We start from the raw sequence: 19,400 nt of genomic DNA, 5'->3' as shown, positions 1-19,400 counted from the left end.
CTTCAGTGATAAAGATCAAATGCTGCACACACCTTATTAATAAACCATATCCTACAGAAAAGCAGATGAGCCCAGAATATGAACGCAATGCATTTAATTATACGTTAAGCGTTTTCCGATAGAAACCCATAATTATAAAGAAAATAAAGGTGGCTCTTAACGTTTCTTTCTAGGAGGATGGCATTGCGGTGCACAGCAAATCCTTTAAATGGTATTCAATGCAAAACAAAAATGAAAAATAAAAGTAGCCAATAAAATAAACAAATTATTGTGGCATTAATTAGCCCACAAACAATATTTATTTTAAAGACTAAACGAATTTGTTTAAAGAAAAAAAAAACAGCATTGGGCGTTTATCTGTAGAGTGTTTCAGCCGCCCTTTTCAAACTGGCGCAATAAAATGCAACAGAATTTGATTTGTTAAACATGAAGGACTTATCAGTCTGGCATGGCCGCTCGCTCTAACGTTAACCTAGATAAATGTTCGCTATTATTAAGCGCATATCCGAGTGTTTGTGCGGAGTGTGGAGCGCGCACTGCATGGCACACATGGACGCGCCGGTGCCATCACTCGCATTTTCCTATCAACAGTGGAAACAACTTAAATACTCCATTTCTGGTCATACAGAAAAGAATAATACATCAGTCGCAACTTTATTTGTGTAAACTCTCAACAACAAGAAAACGTTGTGCTTTTGTAAAATAAAAGAAAACGAACGCGCTTTCATGATCTCTGTGAATTGGAGCGCATCTAAAAAATGAACCGAAAACAGTTAGCCTCACAGACATGAGAAATATCACTATCTATATAAAGTTTATAAATAAAATAAAAATGTCCACCAACGGAAAAAAAATCCAATCGAAAGCAAATACGGTAGGCTACCATCTGATTATGTGATCCTGTCCGTATGAAAGGCGCATTCATTAGCCTACTTTTGCCGGTGCTTTGCGGCAAGTTTTATGCGCTTGAGCGCGGAATAGCCATATACACCCAGGATTGAATATAAACGTGCGATTAGTCCTAATTGCTTAAATAAATTACTACTAGTCTAGAAAAATCCTTTAGTCTATGGCAACTCTAATCAATAGCCTACATTTAATATTTGACATTATTTAATTAGTAATTTTATCCAGCTCTTTACATTAAATTAGTTGAGTTAGCATAATTAGTTCATGAACAAATAAAATAATAAAATAAAGTTTAAATTATACCGGTAACATTTCTATATAGCATTGCTTATTCCACCACACAAAGGACTGTTTATAAGGTGACTGTCCGTTATACATGTGAAGATTATATGGCTGTATCTTGAAGATTTTTGTATTGTATCTTCTGTTATAAAGATGAAGATTGACATTTCGTTAATTAAACAAAATAAGAACACAATGTTGTAAAAAATAAACAACTTAGGCTATGTTCTGTTAGATGTGTTTTGACTACTTTTTGTTTAATTATCTCTAGGTAATGAAGATATAGCCTATTAACAAAAATAAATCTTTGGCTATATATAATTAATATATTATATAAAAAAAACTTATAGGCCTGTATAAAATATATTTTTAAAAAGGGCCTCATTGATTCATTTTGCCTGATTGGGGGCTACTATTTGCATAAGCTTTTTGAACGTAGAAGTGTGAAAAAGGATAGGCTGTCAATTTTATGTGGATTATAAAGGCAAAAAAAAAGATGTCGTGACATCTCGTTATTACGAGAAAAATATGTCGTTTTAACGACATAAGATCACGTTATTACGAGAAAAGATGACGTTAAAACGATAAGATCTCGTTATTAGGCTACAACATAATTGAGGGGAAACAATAATATGTATGTGGCAGCAGCTATGCGTCACCGTAGTACTGCTCTTGATGTAAAGTGTAACAATTATCGTCAGTTATCCTCTTGCGCCCTCTGTTGGCATTTGTACATAATATACATGTTCATTGTTTATATATTTCTTCATGTATTTTAATAGTGTTGTTAAATAAAATAAAATAATTAATTACTTTTAATACCCTACTTTATTTGAACCAATTATATTGCCTCATTTGTAATTATGTATTTAAGTCATACTAAAGGCTATTGTTCACTTCAGATCTATCTTTATGACCAAAAAATATATAGCCTAAATAAATAGTCGACACTGACAGCCCTAGTCTTGAACATTTGACCATGAACCTACATTGTTTTGCATTTTGTGACTAAACGACTATTTCCCTGTCTTATATTTTTTCATTGTTGGTTTCTTGAAAATAATAGGCTATTAAAATACTTTCTTGTCACCTTCTCCTGTAAGCAATATCGTGAATAGTTTAATTTTGTGTATTCGCCCATTATGGTCAACTGTGTAAATTAAAATTATTACCACCTTCAAAAGTAAAAACTCAGACTGACACATTCCAGAATATTATGTTTATAGATTACAATTAATGAATTTATCTGTTCAACTTTAAAGTTGTTGTTAATAATTGTGCAAAAAGTTGTGACTTTGATGGTGTATAATTTGCATAGCCCTCATATCCAGTAGAAAGTGAGTGAATTATATATATATATATATATATATATATATATATATATATATATAAAAAAAACTATGTTCGTAAACCATTCAGAGATGACATTAATGACATACACAACTTTGTATACAATACAAAATTTGTATCATTGATATTTTCAATGTCATCAGAATACAAGAAAAGAATGATTGATTAGAAAGATAACAAAGGAAAGATAAGAAAAGCTAGGGGGGGGGAAATAGATATTATTTTATTGTGATGCAACGTTGGAGTCAGGCTGTGGTGAGACGTTGGTGTCACGCGTCTGTGATGCGACGTGCTGTGGTGAGACGTTGGAGTCAGGCGTCAGTGGTGCGACGTGCTGTGATGCGACGTTGGAGTCACGCGTTGGTTTCACCCGTCTGTGGTGCGGCGTACCCCTTCTGTCACGTAAAAGTACACGACTGTAGACTTCGGTAAGTTATCCGTGGCATTATCCACTCGCCATACATGCTTGCGTTTGTTTGTATTCCTGCATGTGTGTGTGACTGTATCATCCTAAACCAGCAACCCTTCGCTCAACACCACCATCTAAAGGCCGATGAGTGTACAGTCACTAAATGTGCACATAAATGAATTTGTTTTATACCCCCCCCCCCCCCCCCGGATGAAATTCTACGAAACTTAGCATACCCCCAGAGGATGTCAAGTTAATCATACACATGAAATATGGTGCAGTTCTGAACATCTCAACTGAAGATAGGGGCGATTAAAGCAGAATAATATTGCATTTTAATTTTTTATGGGAGTGGCGTAAATCACCAATGAGTGATTATGGGCTAGGTTGATGTGGGCCCTTAAGACCAACATACCATAAAAATTTCTTCATCCTCGGTGCCACGGTTCAGGTAGCCTAGTTATGTAGGAAAAACTGCATTTTTGGGGTTTGGGGGGGGCCCAGCTCGGGGGGAGTGGCCCCCGGGGACCAAACGAAATTTTTCCGTAAAAGTCTAGTGGGGCTACATGCCCACAAAATTTCATGTTCCCCGGTGCTTCGGTGTCCCTGGTATCGTGGGTTATTGGGGACCCAAAAAGACCCAAAAATAGTCGATTCATACACCTAGCCTATGCATTTTTTTCTCATGTGAATAGGGTAAAAATTTTAACCATTAGATATCACCATGAAACAGTCCCACGGACCCAGCTCCAAACCCCATCTCTTAAGTAGGCTATCCTGCCTGATGTATTAATGCTCATGGGTATCCTAAATGGGTTCCATTCAGACCTTAATATTAGTATTTTACTGTTATGTGTCAACAAGATATTTTCACCTGGCTATACCCAATGTTTAGATCTGTTGTGGTATTTATACAAATTAGCACATACATAATTAGATTATGCATCGTTTGTCCATGTTAACAAACAATTTAAAAAAACTTGTAATACATTGTTTGTTTGTCTTGATGTAAGTAATCAACTCAGTAATTTTCATGGTGATATCTAAAGGTTAACATTTTTACCCTATTCACGTGAGAACAAGAATGAATATGCGTATGAATAGGCTTTATTTGGGTGTTTTTCGAAACTTTCCCCTAATGGGATTCTTCGGGACTTGTTTTCCTTACTCAGGACATATTGAGGATACAAAATCAGTTGAGTTTGCTTCTGTTGCAATTTTTTCAACCTTTTTTCATAAAATGACTGGACTAGTATGGTCGACATGGTGGCAAAATCTTGAAAAGTTTATGTTCGTGTTTTCTGTCAGCTGCTGGTTTATTAGCAAAAATAATTGGTAACCACATGGAGGCGCTACAAGACTGTGTTTTACACTCCATCTTTGACTTCAGTGATGATGTCGCAATTATAGGCCTATCACACTAATGGCTTTTAGCAACACATAAAATCTGATTTGCTTCAGTGAGGGTGAGTCACATTTGACGCATATTTTCATACCTACTAACATTTGACTCACATTTCATAATATACATTTGACTCACATTTTATATTAAAACATCAGTAAACAATTCTGTTAGTAGCCTATATCATAGGTTTTTTATAACCTATAAGCATATTTTTGTTTTGTAGATTACTCTGTTTATTTAATTACCTGAAACACTTAGTTGAAGTTCGTTGAACCACATTGCCAGCAGCATTCCAGTTCTGAACTCTTTGTCAGGCAGGTCTGTCTTGTGTGTTGGGAATATAATATCTGATCACATTGCTCAACTTGCAAATCTTGATTTCATAATGGCCAATCCTCATTAGAAAACAGAAGTCATGAGCCTTCAACCTATATATAGGTGTCATTTACAGAAATGTTTAGAAACCTGAACACTCTCAAAGAAAATGTTCCCTATAAGGTATATGTTGTTGAGATAAGATGAGGGAAGATGCCCCCTTAAAGGGATAGTTCACCCAAAAATAAAAATTCTGTGATATACTCACCCTCGAGTTCCAAACCTGTAAAAGTTTCTTTCTTCTGCTGAACAAAAAAATATATTCAGAAGAATGTCAGTAACCAAACATGCCCAGGGCCCCATTGACTCCCATAGTATGAAAAGATATATAGTCAATGGGGCCCGTCAATTGTTTGGTTTACCCATAGGCTATATAGGCTACCTTCATAAATGTTTGGAACAATGTGAGGGTGAGTAAATTCAGAGTGTTTTTTTATTTTTGGGTGAACCATCCCTTTAAGAACAAAATGCATTTACTTTTATATATGTAGTTTTTTACCATTTCATTTCTATAAAATACTAAATCAACTATTCTATTTTAATAACAGACAAAGCAGAATCCCAATAAAAGAGATTCATCTGAATAGGAATTTTTGTGACTTATAGCCTACAGGCATATGAACATACACTCACCTAAAGGATTATTAGGAACACCATACTAATACTGTGTTTGACCCCCTTTCGCCTTCAGAACTGCCTTAATTCTACGTGGCATTGATTCAACAAGGTGCTGAAAGCATTCTTTAGAAATGTTGGCCCATATTGATAGGATAGCATCTTGCAGTTGATGGAGATTTGTGGGATGCACATCCAGGGCACAAAGCTCCCGTTCCACCACATCCCAAAGATGCTCTATTGGGTTGAAATCTGGTGACTGTGGGGGCCATTTTAGTACAGTGAACTCATTGTCATGTTCAAGAAACCATTTTGAAATGATTCGAGCTTTGTGACATGGTGCATTATCCTGCTGGAAGTAGCCATCAGAGGATGGGTACATGGTGGTCATAAAGGGATGGACATGGTCAAAACAATGCTCAGGTAGGCCGTGGCATTTAAACGATGCCCAATTGGCACTAAGGGGCCTAAAGTGTGCCAAGAAAACATCCCCCACACCATTACACCACCACCACCAGCCTGCACAGTGGTAACAAGGCATGATGAATCCATGTTCTCATTCTGTTTACGCCAAATTCTGACTCTACCATCTGAATGTCTCAACAGAAATCGAGACTCATCAGACCAGGCAACCTTTTTCTAGTCTTCAACTGTCCAATTTTGGTGAGCTCGTGCAAATTGTAGCCTCTTTTTCCTATTTGTAGTGGAGATGAGTGGTACCCGGTGGGGTCTTCTGCTGTTGTAGCCCATCCGCCTCAAGGTTGTGCGTGTTGTGGCTTCACAAATGCTTTGCTGCATACCTCGGTTGTAACGAGTGGTTATTTCAGTCAAAGTTGCTCTTCTATCAGCTTGAATCAGTCGGCCCATTCTCCTCTGACCTCTAGCATCAACAAGGCATTTTCGCCCACAGGACTGCCGCATACGGGATGTTTTTCCCTTTTCACACCATTCTTTGTAAACCCTAGAAATGGTTGTGCATGAAAATCCCAGTAACTGAGCAGATTGTGAAATACTCAGACCGGCCCGTCTGGCACCAACAACCATGCCACGCTCAAAATTGCTTAAATCACCTTTCTTTCCCATTCTGACATTCAGTTTGGATTTCAGGAGATTGTCTTGACCAGGACCACACCCCTAAATGCATTGAAGGAATTGCATTAATGAGACATTGAATAGGTGTTACTAATAATCCTTTAGGTGAGTGTATTTATTTGTCTATATATTAATTGAAGATGTCATAATCAACACTATGAATTCAAAATGAATTATTTTGCTCAATTAGCATATGGTTCAATGCATAGCAAAGTCTGAAATGTATATCTAACTCATGGAATTACTGAATAATAACCCCATGAACTATATTATGTATTAAATTAAATAATAATAATACCACCACCAACATGACAATCTGGGCCTTCTGTCCTCATTCTAAGGCCCCGTCTTAACCCAAGGGTCTAAACTAAAGGCATCTTTACACAGCTGGGTTAAGGCTGCTCTGTGCCTGCTCAAAATTCTGTGTAAAATGCAGCATAAAAGCTGGACTAAATTATACCTGCTCTGACCCACATCAGCCCCTATAACAATATACAGTTAAAACTGTTGTGTAAATGCATTTATGCCATCTCTGAGCAGCATTAAACAGTCTGTATAAAGACACCTAAGCGCTTCTGTGCCACCTTTGGAACGTAAATTTGGCATAATTTAGCCTACCTTTTCACTTCAAAATAAAAATATTTAATCCACAAATTGAAAAACATGAACGTGTCTACAAATCTCATTAACAGACACAAAAAAATCAAAACTGTTTTGACTGACTATAGGCTAAATCTCACAAAAATGAAGAAGAGCATGGCAATTGATTAATTGAGATGAGATTTTGTGCCATCTATTGTTAGAAGATAAAATTACAACTGAGGGGCATCTTTACCCCATTCTAACCTATAAGCTACAATATGCTCAGTTCCTCACTGTTATCACGACCACAGCAACTGCTAAACACGTTTTATTTCTTTTAATACACAGTATTATCACTAATTATGACAATTAGTTATTTTGTAGCCCAACTTTGTGCGCTGAATCTGCTTTATAGTAGTGTTTGGTAAGTAAACACCTTTAGTAGGCTATTTAATACACAGCTCTGTCTGTGTGACAAGGGAAACTGACTGCTTTTGCGTTCTGGCCCTAGGGCTTTGAAACAGACAGCATAAAGCGAGTGTCATAGAGTGAGAGAGAAGCCAGGCGGACCGCGCAAGCAGAAGTGAGGGCGAGTGTATAAACATGGGAAAGACAAAGAGGCACACAGTTGGGGAGAGAGAGACGAGAGAGCGCTGAGAATGAGACGGAGGCAGGCATGAGTAAAGCGCATGTGAGTGGGCGGAGCTTCTCACACAGACGCGGTGGAAGCATGTGAATGAGGAATGAGGCGGCCTGTGTCATATGCAGTGACGACATAAATACCCATCTAAATCCCGCCCCCTTCCTGCCAGCTCTCTCTTTTACAGAAGTGCTGAATCAGTCAAGAGCTGGATTAGTCTGGCTTGGAGTTTCCTGGCTAGACCACACAAGGTACATTAAATATTTAAGGCACACATAAGCACTTAACAACGAAGTCATAAAGAATAGAATTTAGACCATAGAATGTCTTGAATGAATTCAGAATAGACAATTCTTGTTTTGTTTTTTTATATTGGAATACTGCAGTAGGCTATATATAATAAATGATTTATCTGTACATACTACATATCATTATTATTTTTTAATTAACAGCTTAAATTAAACTAACAGCTGCTTGAGTTCTTACCAGGTCAAGAATTTATGATCATATAACACCAATTTTATCATCTCTACACTATCTAAAGTTCTGTATTGATTACAAAGTATTTCTACTGACCCATAAGGTTTAGGTCCTGTGTGCTTAATCGATCTTCTATTGCCCTACAATCCATCACGCTCTTTAAGGTTACAACACTCTGGACTATTGGTTGTTGGCTATATCTAAGACCACTGGAGGGAGAGCGTTTACGCATTTGGCTCCTAAACTCTGGAGTAGCCTTCCTGATAATGTTCGGGGCTCAAACTCACTCGGGTTTAAATCTAAATTAAAGACACCTCTTTAGCCAAGCATTCACATAATGCATCTCATAACCTTGTACTCTAGTTATATCAGATAAAACGCACAAGATTATCTTTGCTTAATTTTATGAACAGCAGCTACACTAATTATTTTCCATTTGCTTTTCTGTTTTACCTTGGGATGTCCATCTTATGAAGACTTCAGATGCTCCAACACCTGTGAAGAGATGAGTCCAACTCCTGCAAGGACTTCAGATGACCAACTCTGAATCAACATGCACCAATGCTAAATGTTCTATGTATTGTAATCGTTTTATTCACAACTTGTAGAATTACTTCAATGAGCGTATTGTTTCTGCCTTAAATTAATACATTGTTAGCTAACTGCATGATTTGTAAACGTATATTTCTGAAATAGGCTACATTACTTAGACGCAGTCACCTCTGATAACAGATCTTTCTAAATTGTAATGTCACATGTGTAAAGCTGCTTTGAAACGATATGTATTGTGAAAAGCAGCTATACAAACAAATGGGAATTGAATTGAATTTCATGTGCCCTTGTAATCTTTACTCAAAATGACTTCCCCTCCCTCTTGCAGCAACATCTCTTTTCTTCTCTGACGACTATCTCTACTGGCGTGAGGACGGGACAACCTGTCACTCACATGTGATAGCAGCAATAGCAAACCACAATGATTCAATGAATTTTCAATGGACTAAATCAAGTACCGCCCTACTTGTTTTCTTGTTGGAAAAGCCATGTCACTTGGATACATCACAATAGGGAAGAAAAGACTATGACAACTTCCATTTCATGCTTCCTTTCATATGATGCAGGAAGAGTGTTGACTCCTTGTGTATCATGAGTCAAACAGGTTCTCGTATCTGTCACTATCCCCTTTCGCATGTAATCTGACTAACTGACTGAACTTCCTGCATGAGGAACACAAGCAGCTTTGAGCCACACCCAGACACACAAGTTAGAGGGGGGTTTTACTCTGTACTGTTAACTGATTAGCATCTTCCTGACTACGCCTCAAGGAAGAAAAAAACACACGAAGCACGAGAACGTTCCGGTAAAGTTGAGAAAGTGGGAATGGGTAAGTTTGGAGTTTCCTGTGAACTGAGAATTGTGTCGGATTGGAGTTTGCTTGGCCGTGGTATTGTTAGGTTGAGAGGCAGGGCTGGACTGGGGCTAAAATTCAGGGCAAATCCAGACCAGCCCACGAGTTCCCCCCTAGAATGTTTTTACTGGAATTAGGGCCTTAAATTTGGGTAAATAAATGAATAGATAAAATAGAACAGGAACAAATAATGATAGATGTTATTGAATTTACTGCGAATGCAGTTAACAAACTTAATATTGCATTTTTGTCACATAGAAATGCATTTGACAAAGCACTGAATTTGAGCTAGAATGCAGTAAAGTAAATTATGACAGAATTTTTACATTCTGTCATAATTTACTCACCATCATGTTGTTCCAAACCTAAATGACTTTCTCTCCTTTTTGAAACACAGAAGATATTTTGACTTCTATTGTATGGACAAAAAAAGACTCAAATAAATAAAAAAATTATATTATTTTATGTTCCACAGAAAGAAAGTCATTCATGCTTGGAATGACATTAGTAGGCCTAAATGATGGCATTTTCGGGTGAACTATCCCTTTAAAGCAAATAACATTAAAAAAGACATATCTCTCTTTCATCAGAATGTCATTGAATTAACATTTTACTTTAATTCAAATACATTAGAACTATTAAAAAGTGCATAAAACATATTTAAAGAGAAAAAAGCTTCATCTTTAATTCATGGGATCCAGGCTTTAAAGCCGTTTTGTTAAATTAACCTTTAATTGCCCTAATGAAATTTACCATATAGTTCTTGCATAGAATCCAGAGTTTAACTGTAGTTTCCCATGTGCTCTAATTTAAAAAACAGTGCCTCATTATGAGGAAGGGGAAGGCCACTCTCTTGCTTCTGCCTGTCAATACATGATTGGCCAGTCCTTGGCAAAAACAAACACTGTATTGGCCCCAAAATGTGTCGGACCACCAGGAAAATGCCTGGTATGCCAGATTACCAATCCATCCCTGTTGAGAGGGTTTTTGTGAGATCATACCGCCCTAGTTCAGTGAATCTGTCATAATCTGGTTAGGCTTTGTTGAAAGGCCATTCTCACTGTACTCAGTAAAAAAAATAATATACTAATTGAAATTGAAAACTAAAGTCTGAAAACTAAAACCATTACACTTTTTATCACTAATTACTGATGGATAAATTCAATGTGAAACTCAGGGAAACATACAATTAAGCAGAAATGACAAATTATTGTGACAAGTTAACATTTGTTTTTAAACTTGAAACAAAACAAAAATCTGTCAATGTGACAAGAAAAAAACTTAAATTCAAAGGGGAAAAAAGGCTTATTTTTCTTACCCCACTTGCAGACATTTTTTCATATTTTAAGCATGACTTAATTTTGATGATTCATCAGAAAACAAGACTATCATATGACATTTGTAAATGTTTCTTGATTTAAGAATGTTTGAACTGGAATTTTAGCTTATACTTTATATTTGCACTGGAAAACAAGAAAAAAATACAGAGTAAGAAAATGACTTTTTACAGTCAACATTTTTGCAGTCATATTAGCGGTCAATATCCCTTACATTCCTATTCATTTGTAACATCCCATCTAAATCTAGTGTGTGTGTGTGTGTGTGTGTGTGTGTGTGTGTGTGTGTGTGTGTGTGTGTATATAAAGTTATGTCATGCGTTTAATACGCGCCTTACTGTGCAAGCTGAAACCTCAGTGTCTGTTGCCACCAAGTCTTGCTGCATTGTCTTTTCAGTCACTCAAGGGGTTTTGTGAACCTGCCTTCTCGGAAATCTGGTTGCAGCCATTGATAGATTACTTTTCTGCCCCTTATAGGTAGTGTAACCACTGTTCCTTTAACTTGGAACTTGCAAGCTATGCTTCCAATTGTGTCTCTAGGAACATTTAGTGCCTTTGCTATCTTTTTGTATCCTGTCCCTTGCTTGTGAAGGGCAATGATATCTTCTCTTAACTTTTTGGACCATTCTTTTGCCTTAGCCATATTTCTAGTCAAACGTGACACTCAACAAACCTAGCCAGTTCAGATATTTCATGTGTTCTAGCTCAAGCACACCTGGTCCAACTAATGAAGCCCTTGATTAGTTGCTTCAGGTGTGCTGAGACAACACCTTTTTGCAGATTTGTGCTGTGTTGAATAATTTTAAACTGCAGAAATCATTAAAAGTTGCATTTTCAGTTAAATTTGGGGAAACCTTTGTTGTGTTGAATGACTTGTTTCAGCTGAAAGCATTTGCAATGCAATTTGTTGAATAATTTCGATTGCAACTATATATATACATTACATTTTATTGAATAATGGTCAATGTATTCCAATTTCCTTCCCTTCTCCACTCTTTTGTCCTCCCTCTTACATTTCTTTCCAAACCCTTCTTTTTTCTCGTAATGACCACAATGCCCATTTTCATTTCATTCCTTCCAGCACAAGCTTCATAATTAGTTTTCATACGAAACTCTTTCTTTAAGCTCCTCTGCCTCATGGTCATGAGCCTTGCCCTCTTCTCCTCAGCCAAACTCATGACTGTGAAGCCAATTTACATCCTCTGACTTGACCAAGGATTAACGTGAGAAGAACATGTGTGAACCCCTCCCCCTGACGCCCGTCTACACACAGTGGCGTAGTCATCTGCCCTTAACATCTGTCACCACCCGTCACTGTGAAGTCATCCACCCAGACCGGCTTAACGCTCAGCCCCCTCTGTACAAATACTGAGAGCGGGCCACAGACGCTGACTAGTCAGAGTCTGACAAGAACACAAACTGACTAGACTGTGTCAGACAATGATACAAAAACATTTTCTTTCAAGGGATAGATATGCACTTTGAAAACAAGAAAGGAAAAGTATATCCTGCGTTTTTGAATGAGGCTGACACCTAGGGTCCACACCACCTGTTGTCATTCCTTAAAAGTGACACACACCTCTCCAGCTGTTACTAGGTCAGGCAGGGATTGTCAAATCTGCTTTGGTTGCGACTGCGAGTACAGAAGTGCAAAAGGTTGTCAGGACAGCTGTCGTCAAAACAGGATGTCTTTGCGTCAGCAGCCGGGACAGGTGTGCAAAATAAACGACATCTGAAAAACCATACAGGTGTCAAGGAATCCAGTTTGGGCCCTCTGCTTTCAAATAAGAAGCATTTTATGTGTAAAAGAACACTGTAAAAAATTTGCTGTAATTTTGCAGCTGTTTGCCAGTAACTTACTGTAGATTTAAATTTATGTTATTTACTGGCAACAGTTTGTTCAAAGTTAAATGAACATTATACATTAACAAGTCTTTGTCTTTAAAGAATAAAATTATAAAATAACAATCGAATGCAAAGCATTCTGGGAACCAGAAATCTTCATCAACCTTTTTCTGTTTTTTTCCTTCAGATTTTGGTTCCCAGAATGCTTTGCATTGGATGTTATTTTAGTTTTATTCTGTAAAGATAAAGACTTGTTAATGTTTAATGTTCATTTAATTTTAAACAAATTATTGCCAGTAAATAACATCAATTTAAATCTACAGTAAGTTACTGGCAAGTAGCTGCCAGTAATACTGTAATTTCTACAGATTTTTCTAACAGTGAATGCCTAAAAGTGACTCAATTATCTGCATGGTGTTGAGGAATTTTCCCCAAAATGCAACAAATGAACAGAACAGCTTGACTATATTTTCTCTCTGTATATTTTTATTTACAATACTTTTTTAATGCCAAGTAAAAGGATTAAATGCAATACATAAATATGAACATAGTAATGTTTTTTTTCATACAAATTTGCATATAACTAAAGGCTGAAATTCAACATACTCTCAACAGTTACATCTTTTTTTTAAGGAAACCTCACTCCCTAAAGAAGAAAAGACGTTTATATACACAACATATGCACTCAGACTCGCTTACATTAAGATATGCAGACACACAAAAATGACAGGTGCATTGTGGGTGCATTTCAAAACCAACAAAAAGAACAATGTTTCACAGACTCGGGTCTGACTTTATGCGTATACTATTGCGGTGTTGCAAATGCACTAAGGAGGGTCAGCTCATCTCATTTTGACAACAGGAAGAAGGGCTTGTGCGCAAAATTCCCCCCATGCGCACAAATACGCTCACACGGAAACCAACTGCACCACCTCACAGTCTTATTAAAAAGTCTACGTAATGTTCACACAAAATTGACAAAATTAAAACTCCCAGACCACTGAAACTCTAAAGCGCAGTTGTTACAGATTGGAGGATTATTGGTTCTAGAATGTGGGAACAGAGTTGCCTACAACAGATGAATCTCAATCTTTCATTCTAAAACAAAGAAAAGGTATGATGTCACAGTAGCAAGTTCACATTCTAAAATAATGCTAAAAAAATGGCCTCGACGACTGGGCGGCCCCACATTCCAAGTGATTTTGTTAGAATGACAAACTGCAGTTTAACAGACCAACACATGCAGCACACACCATCAGGTAGAGCTTTGACACATCTCTTGAAAATCCAGCGTCTTTCATAAGACAAAAGGCTAAACAACACTAGTTACTCAGAAACTACACGGCCACGTTTTGGCACAGAGTATCTGCCACTCCCATTGCATGAGGACGGGAACAAGCAAAAAAACAAAACAAAAAACAGCTAAAATTTCCTAAAAGGTGTCCTATGCTTCAGGGAAAAAAAAAAGAATTTGCAATAATAACTAGCATAAAAAACCACAGAGAGGGAAAAGAAAAGAAAAAAACGGAAAGAAATGAATACCTATTAGAAAACCAAAATCTGTCAGATCGTTCATGCACGAGGCGGTACAGTTCTCTCGTTTTCTTCTTGAGGTGATCGAAAAACACAAGTCCGTTTTTCAAGTCGTCCATTTTATCCACCAGTGTTTTTGAAGAAAGAGGGAAAAGCTTATATTCTCTGGATCTTATCGGCAACTACAACTGGATTCTCCTTACGGATCTTAGCAGCGGCTTCCGCCTTGTAATCGTACGTGCAGTTGTGCTTGTCAGAGTACCGGTGAATTCCACAGAACAGATTACCACATCGACAGTCAAAACCTGTAAAACACGAGAAAACATAAGACCTCCGTTCATAGGTACGTATGACTGTCAAACTAATAACAGAATGACCAATCCATGAGCCTCACCTGTTAGGCCGACTCTCTTACGGCAGGTAAAGCATCTATTTTTCTTAGGTTTGATGGAGTCTGGGATCTTGTCCTCGTCGCTTCCCTGAGCCACAGCGATAGGGGAGTAGGAGGAGGTGGGCTGTGTTATAACTGTGGGAAGAATAGAGACAAGAAGGATTGTTAAATAAAACAGTTGCAATGTGGCATGGGTGGATTCTGGAAGCAGTTTGTGGGGTTTAAAGGAAAATGAGTATGGTCACAATTTTATAGGGCTGTTCCTTAAAATAAGCTCGGCCACAAACCCCAAAGTCCCAATTTCTGTCAGAATGAAGTTATTAACACTGCATGAACTCGCATTAAAACTGGAGCAGACCCAAAGATGGCTCTGTTTGTTCTTGGGTCTGGGCTGACCATAAGAGTACATATCTAAACAACGGGTGTGTATGATGCCAAAATACTTCTGAAGACATGTTAGCAATTGAATTTATAGCAGCGAAGTTCATTTTAATAAAAAGAGGAACTGACAAAAGAGAGCTTACTGCCTGAAGGCCCAACTACCACAAACTTCACTTCAGTACTTCCTTTGAGATTGACATTGTAAACAGAGTCTTATGAACAAACACACCTTGCAATACCTGAATGGTTGCAGGAATGGTGACAAGTGATCAAACCAATAAAAGTCATCTTGCTCACTGCTGTAGCAGCAAAAATTAAAAAAACAACAACAACGTTTTGGTCTACCAACATTCGTCAGATTATTTTTTTTAAATCCCAGACATTATGAATCCCCCCCGGTGCACAATTTGTTTAAACATTATTTTAAGGGTTGTGATCACTAAAGCATTAACTTTTTTTGCTCACCAGCCACTGTGGCTAGTGGTTTTAAAAAGTCTACGTTTAAATTCAAGCCCTGTAACAGCACCAATATTTATCCGGAGCAAAAGAAACGTGTGAGTGAGGGGAGGCGGGTTTGTGCATCAACTCGCTGCCGGAGAGATGAGAGAGAGCGAGAAAGCACAGCTGGTATCGTGTATCTATTCTGCAGAAAATGAGTATTGGGAGAGTTTAAGATATTTCAGTATTGATATGTATCAATTTTTTTAATGTTTTTGACAAAACTACATTGCACTTTATTATTCAGATGCCCTTTTAAAAGACTACAATTATGTATACATTATATATAAAATTGAAATCCACCTGCATTTGGGAGGTGTTAACGTCAAGCCCTGGTTGTGATATGAATGAAATGTTTAGCATAATTATCTACATTTACTAATTTTAATACATTTAACATTTCATTCTGCTTTCTAAATACTGGTGAGAAATCATGAGATCAAATACAATAATTTTTTTCCAATGACAGCACCACATTTTAACAGTATGAATCTACATATAGTTTTGTGGAAGAAAAAAAAAAGATAAAATCTCAGACTAAACTTTATAAAAAGCCAATATTTTCTAGAGTATATTTTAACAGTTTGCAACAATGACAATGTACATTTTTTTATACATTTTTAGAGACAATTATTTAATTCAGTTGTCTTTGCAAGAAATCACACTTAATATTTTTTATATTAAGTATAAATACTTTATATTTCAGAAAGTGAGTCCATTTTGTCGACATGACAAAGTTTGAAACACCCTGTGTTAGACTAAACAAGGAGCTTTGTATGTCTACTTCATTTTTAAGTGCAATTACCTGGTTCAATAGCCTCAGTTTTAGGCGACAGGGCCTTTTCCTCTCTAGAAATACTCATTTCTGTCATCTGTTGTGTCACCGGTAAGGAGGTTGAAGGAATACTTCTGCAAAGACAAAAAAACAGTGGGGTTTCAGCACCTGGCTTTTCTTGAAACACATGAGATCATTGTAATGTCAAGCAGCTGAACATAAAATGCATCCTTTCTCAATCTGAGGTTTAACAACAAACACACATGTGAAGTACTCACTCTCTCATGGTATCTGTTCTGGGTGCAGGTGAGGCCTCTGCTTTGTTTATGCTGGCTTCTAGCCTCTGTATAGCACAGGCCTCTGCTGAGGGGCTGCCAGCTGGTCCAACAGAACACAAAGACACAAATCACAAACAGTGCACAGGTGCAGCTGTGCTACAGTATACAAAAGGCCTGTGACACAAAGCAGTGCTGCCTAGTACAAAACAAGTGCAGCTTATTACAGTTTCTCATGGAAGTCCCAACATAGAGCTAGAGACCTCAAGAAAAATATTAAGCTCTAAAACAGGTGGGTCTGAAATGTCTTACAAGCAGTAATATGGCAGTCTGTTATTGCTGTAACAACTTTAATGTCATCGTCTCCAAGAGGTGCAATGAATGAGAACCCTTATACCATAGTATAACCAAGTTGTTTGTGTGGTCTGTAACCATAGAGAGAGCTTTTTCCAGGAGGTTAGACAAACAGGTTAATGTTTCAGTGAGACTTACCCAGGGGGCTCATGGGACTACGATCACTGCTTTGCTGTCTGTTCAGGTGCTCCTTATAGCACACCGAGCACATGCCATTGGTCCTGGGGTTGCCATAGAAACCACAGCCTGTGGTACACAATATAGGCACAGGACTCTGGTTTGTCTCTTGGGCCATTGCTAATATATCACAAAAGAAAAAAGAGACAGAACAGGAATGTCTTGTTAATAATGACTGCATTGTGGTTGGCTTACATGCACATGCAATGAGTAGAGGAGATTATTGTTTTCAAGGTCCACTCAGCTAAAAACTAGCTATTAAACCGTTTTAACCAACATGGACTGGGTCCCCATCATGGATGTTGCCATGTTCAGGTCACAAATATGTATTATGATAAGAACCATAGTGTGTGTGTATGTATAATACAGTGAATAAACAAGTAAAGATTACTTCAAAAACTATATTAACATACCAAATAAAATATGCTGTAAAGAAAGAAATATTTTTTCTCCCAAAAAGCAAATTACATACTTTTATTAGTAGTAACAACTGGTCATGTGACCTCAACATGGCAGCACCCATGAGGGGGCCCCACTCCATGTAGAATAAAATAACTTTTTCTAGAAAACTATCCTTATCTCATGTAAATGTACGTAATGACATTTAACAAAAGTACAACTCATTTCTTTATGTAAAAAATAATTAGCACTAATGTCACCTTGTGCACCTTTAAAGCAAACGGGTTTAAACTTATCTAGAGTCTCTAAGCGTGAATACAATGCCCCTATAATTAAAAGGCACTGTTTTATCTCAGCCAAAAATAAAGACACAAGCTCCTCAACCACCCTCCTCAGGACAGAGTAATTACAGTGAAGTCAACCGTCTGACCGGACTAATACAGAGTTCAGCTGCATCTATTTCTAGCCACATCCAAACTGAACTCGCTTCAAGTCGGTGTCCCAAAATAAAGTACACATAAAACCACGATACAAGCTCTCCCACCTACCATGACTAAACAAACGAGTGGGTGTTAAGCGTGATATGCAATTTCAGCAGGCCGTTAAGGTAAGACATCTAAGACTCTAATTTTTAAGCAAAAGAAGCACACAAATGTTGTTAGGACAGTGTTCACGTGATCAACCATGGAAGTCAAAGCACCACACCACTGATAACCGCTCACGAACATTCGTGCTAGTCAATGTTGGCGGGTTAACAACTTTAAACCTTCACCAACCGAGAATTACAGACCATTTAACCGTCTAGATGACTAATAACACACTGTGTCTCAAAACCCGGCGAGCTGACTATCTAGACAGCATAATGGGGCATCATAAGCGCGTGGCTACCTAGGTAGGCAGCTTACTTCTGTCGAATCTCACAGACAAACTAAACTGGGTGGATTGTAGAGGACTGAAAAAACCAGACAGGCAGGTAAAAGCCCAAAATAGCAAGACATCAAATATCATGACACATCCAAACGCAACCATCGCGACTATGAAGCAGCACTGGCTTTGTTTAATCTTCCTTCTTTGTCCCTTTGCTCCAGGATTTCCTCCCCAGACAGACAATCTGCCCTTTGAACAAGCCCGAAACAAAAAGCGAACAGGTTTAGCCAGCTGTTTGTCTGAGTTACTAGTATCATAGAGCAGGAAAACGCGAAAAACTAAACGAGATTTCCTTGGATTTAACGTTATACGGGCACGGTCGAACAATAAACAACCCACCGCACAATGAAGATAATCCGTTGGATTGTGCGTCTGTTTCAAAAACCACAGTTGAAATTCTGAATTAATAAAAGATTTAAGAACCGACAGTCGCAATTCGACTTCTAGATCAATGAACAAGATGGAAAAAAAGTTGGCGATTGTCCGTGTCTTGTGTTTTATGTAGAGGCGAGTCACGTTCTGGGGCTTGTGATGTTCATGAAGGTGCTGCTGACAACTTGGGACACTTTGTTATTTTAGGGATCCACCCGTAGAACAAAAAAAGCTCAATACCTCGAGCAACCCTGGCGTTTATAGATCCGAGTGAGCGGTTTAACTCGCTGTGCTACACGTTCTGAATCGGTAATCGTTAATCGCTCCCTTTTTCGGGGTCAGCCTCAGCCAGTCTTTCCGTGGTCACAGCGACAAACCTCAGATTATCACCTAAAATAAAATTCAAAAAACGTTGCGATGCTTACCTTGGTGGATTTTAAAATCTAATCGGTCGATGAACCTCGGTTAAAAAACAGGGACTCTTCGAAAATGAGTTTGTCTTCCTCCCGAGGCTTTGTGTCGGTGATGTAAATAAGTCAATTCCTCTCGTGTCCTCTCCCAAGCTCTCTCTTCTTTCACTCTGTTTGTTTCC

General features: G+C 37.8%; 1 protein-coding gene across 1 annotated transcript; it reads right to left on the bottom strand.

Moving 5' to 3' along the window:
- Positions 1-13,191: 13,191 nt before the first annotated feature.
- zfand5a (zinc finger, AN1-type domain 5a) lies at positions 13,192-19,400 on the bottom strand. The gene is made up of 6 exons (XM_081365673.1): positions 19,234-19,400; positions 17,072-17,230; positions 16,583-16,682; positions 16,335-16,438; positions 14,654-14,785; positions 13,192-14,564 (listed from the first exon to the last, which is right to left on the bottom strand). Exons 2-6 carry the CDS (start codon positions 17,226-17,228, stop codon positions 14,416-14,418), a joined length of 642 nt encoding a protein of 213 aa, XP_081221799.1. The 5' UTR covers positions 17,229-17,230; positions 19,234-19,400; the 3' UTR covers positions 13,192-14,415.

Source organism: Scardinius erythrophthalmus, assembly GCF_964197995.2.
Source record: "Scardinius erythrophthalmus genome assembly, chromosome: 5".
NCBI classification, from domain to species: Eukaryota; Metazoa; Chordata; class Actinopteri; order Cypriniformes; family Leuciscidae; genus Scardinius; species Scardinius erythrophthalmus.
The sequence above is the reverse complement of the archived record's forward strand: the minus strand, read 5'-3'. Positions and strand labels throughout refer to the sequence as shown.

Bases quoted from the DNA above. Each gene is read 5' to 3' on its own strand.
- zfand5a (XM_081365673.1), bottom strand. From the start codon at position 17,228: ATGGCCCAAGAGACAAACCAGAGTCCTGTGCCTATATTGTGTACCACA. The intron at 16,683-17,071 runs GTAAGTCTCACT...CTGTTGGACCAG, and splicing joins TAGTCCCATGAGCCCCCTGG to CTGGCAGCCCCTCAGCAGAG. The intron at 14,786-16,334 runs GTAATTGCACTT...TTCTTCCCACAG, and splicing joins AACTGAGGCTATTGAACCAG to TTATAACACAGCCCACCTCC.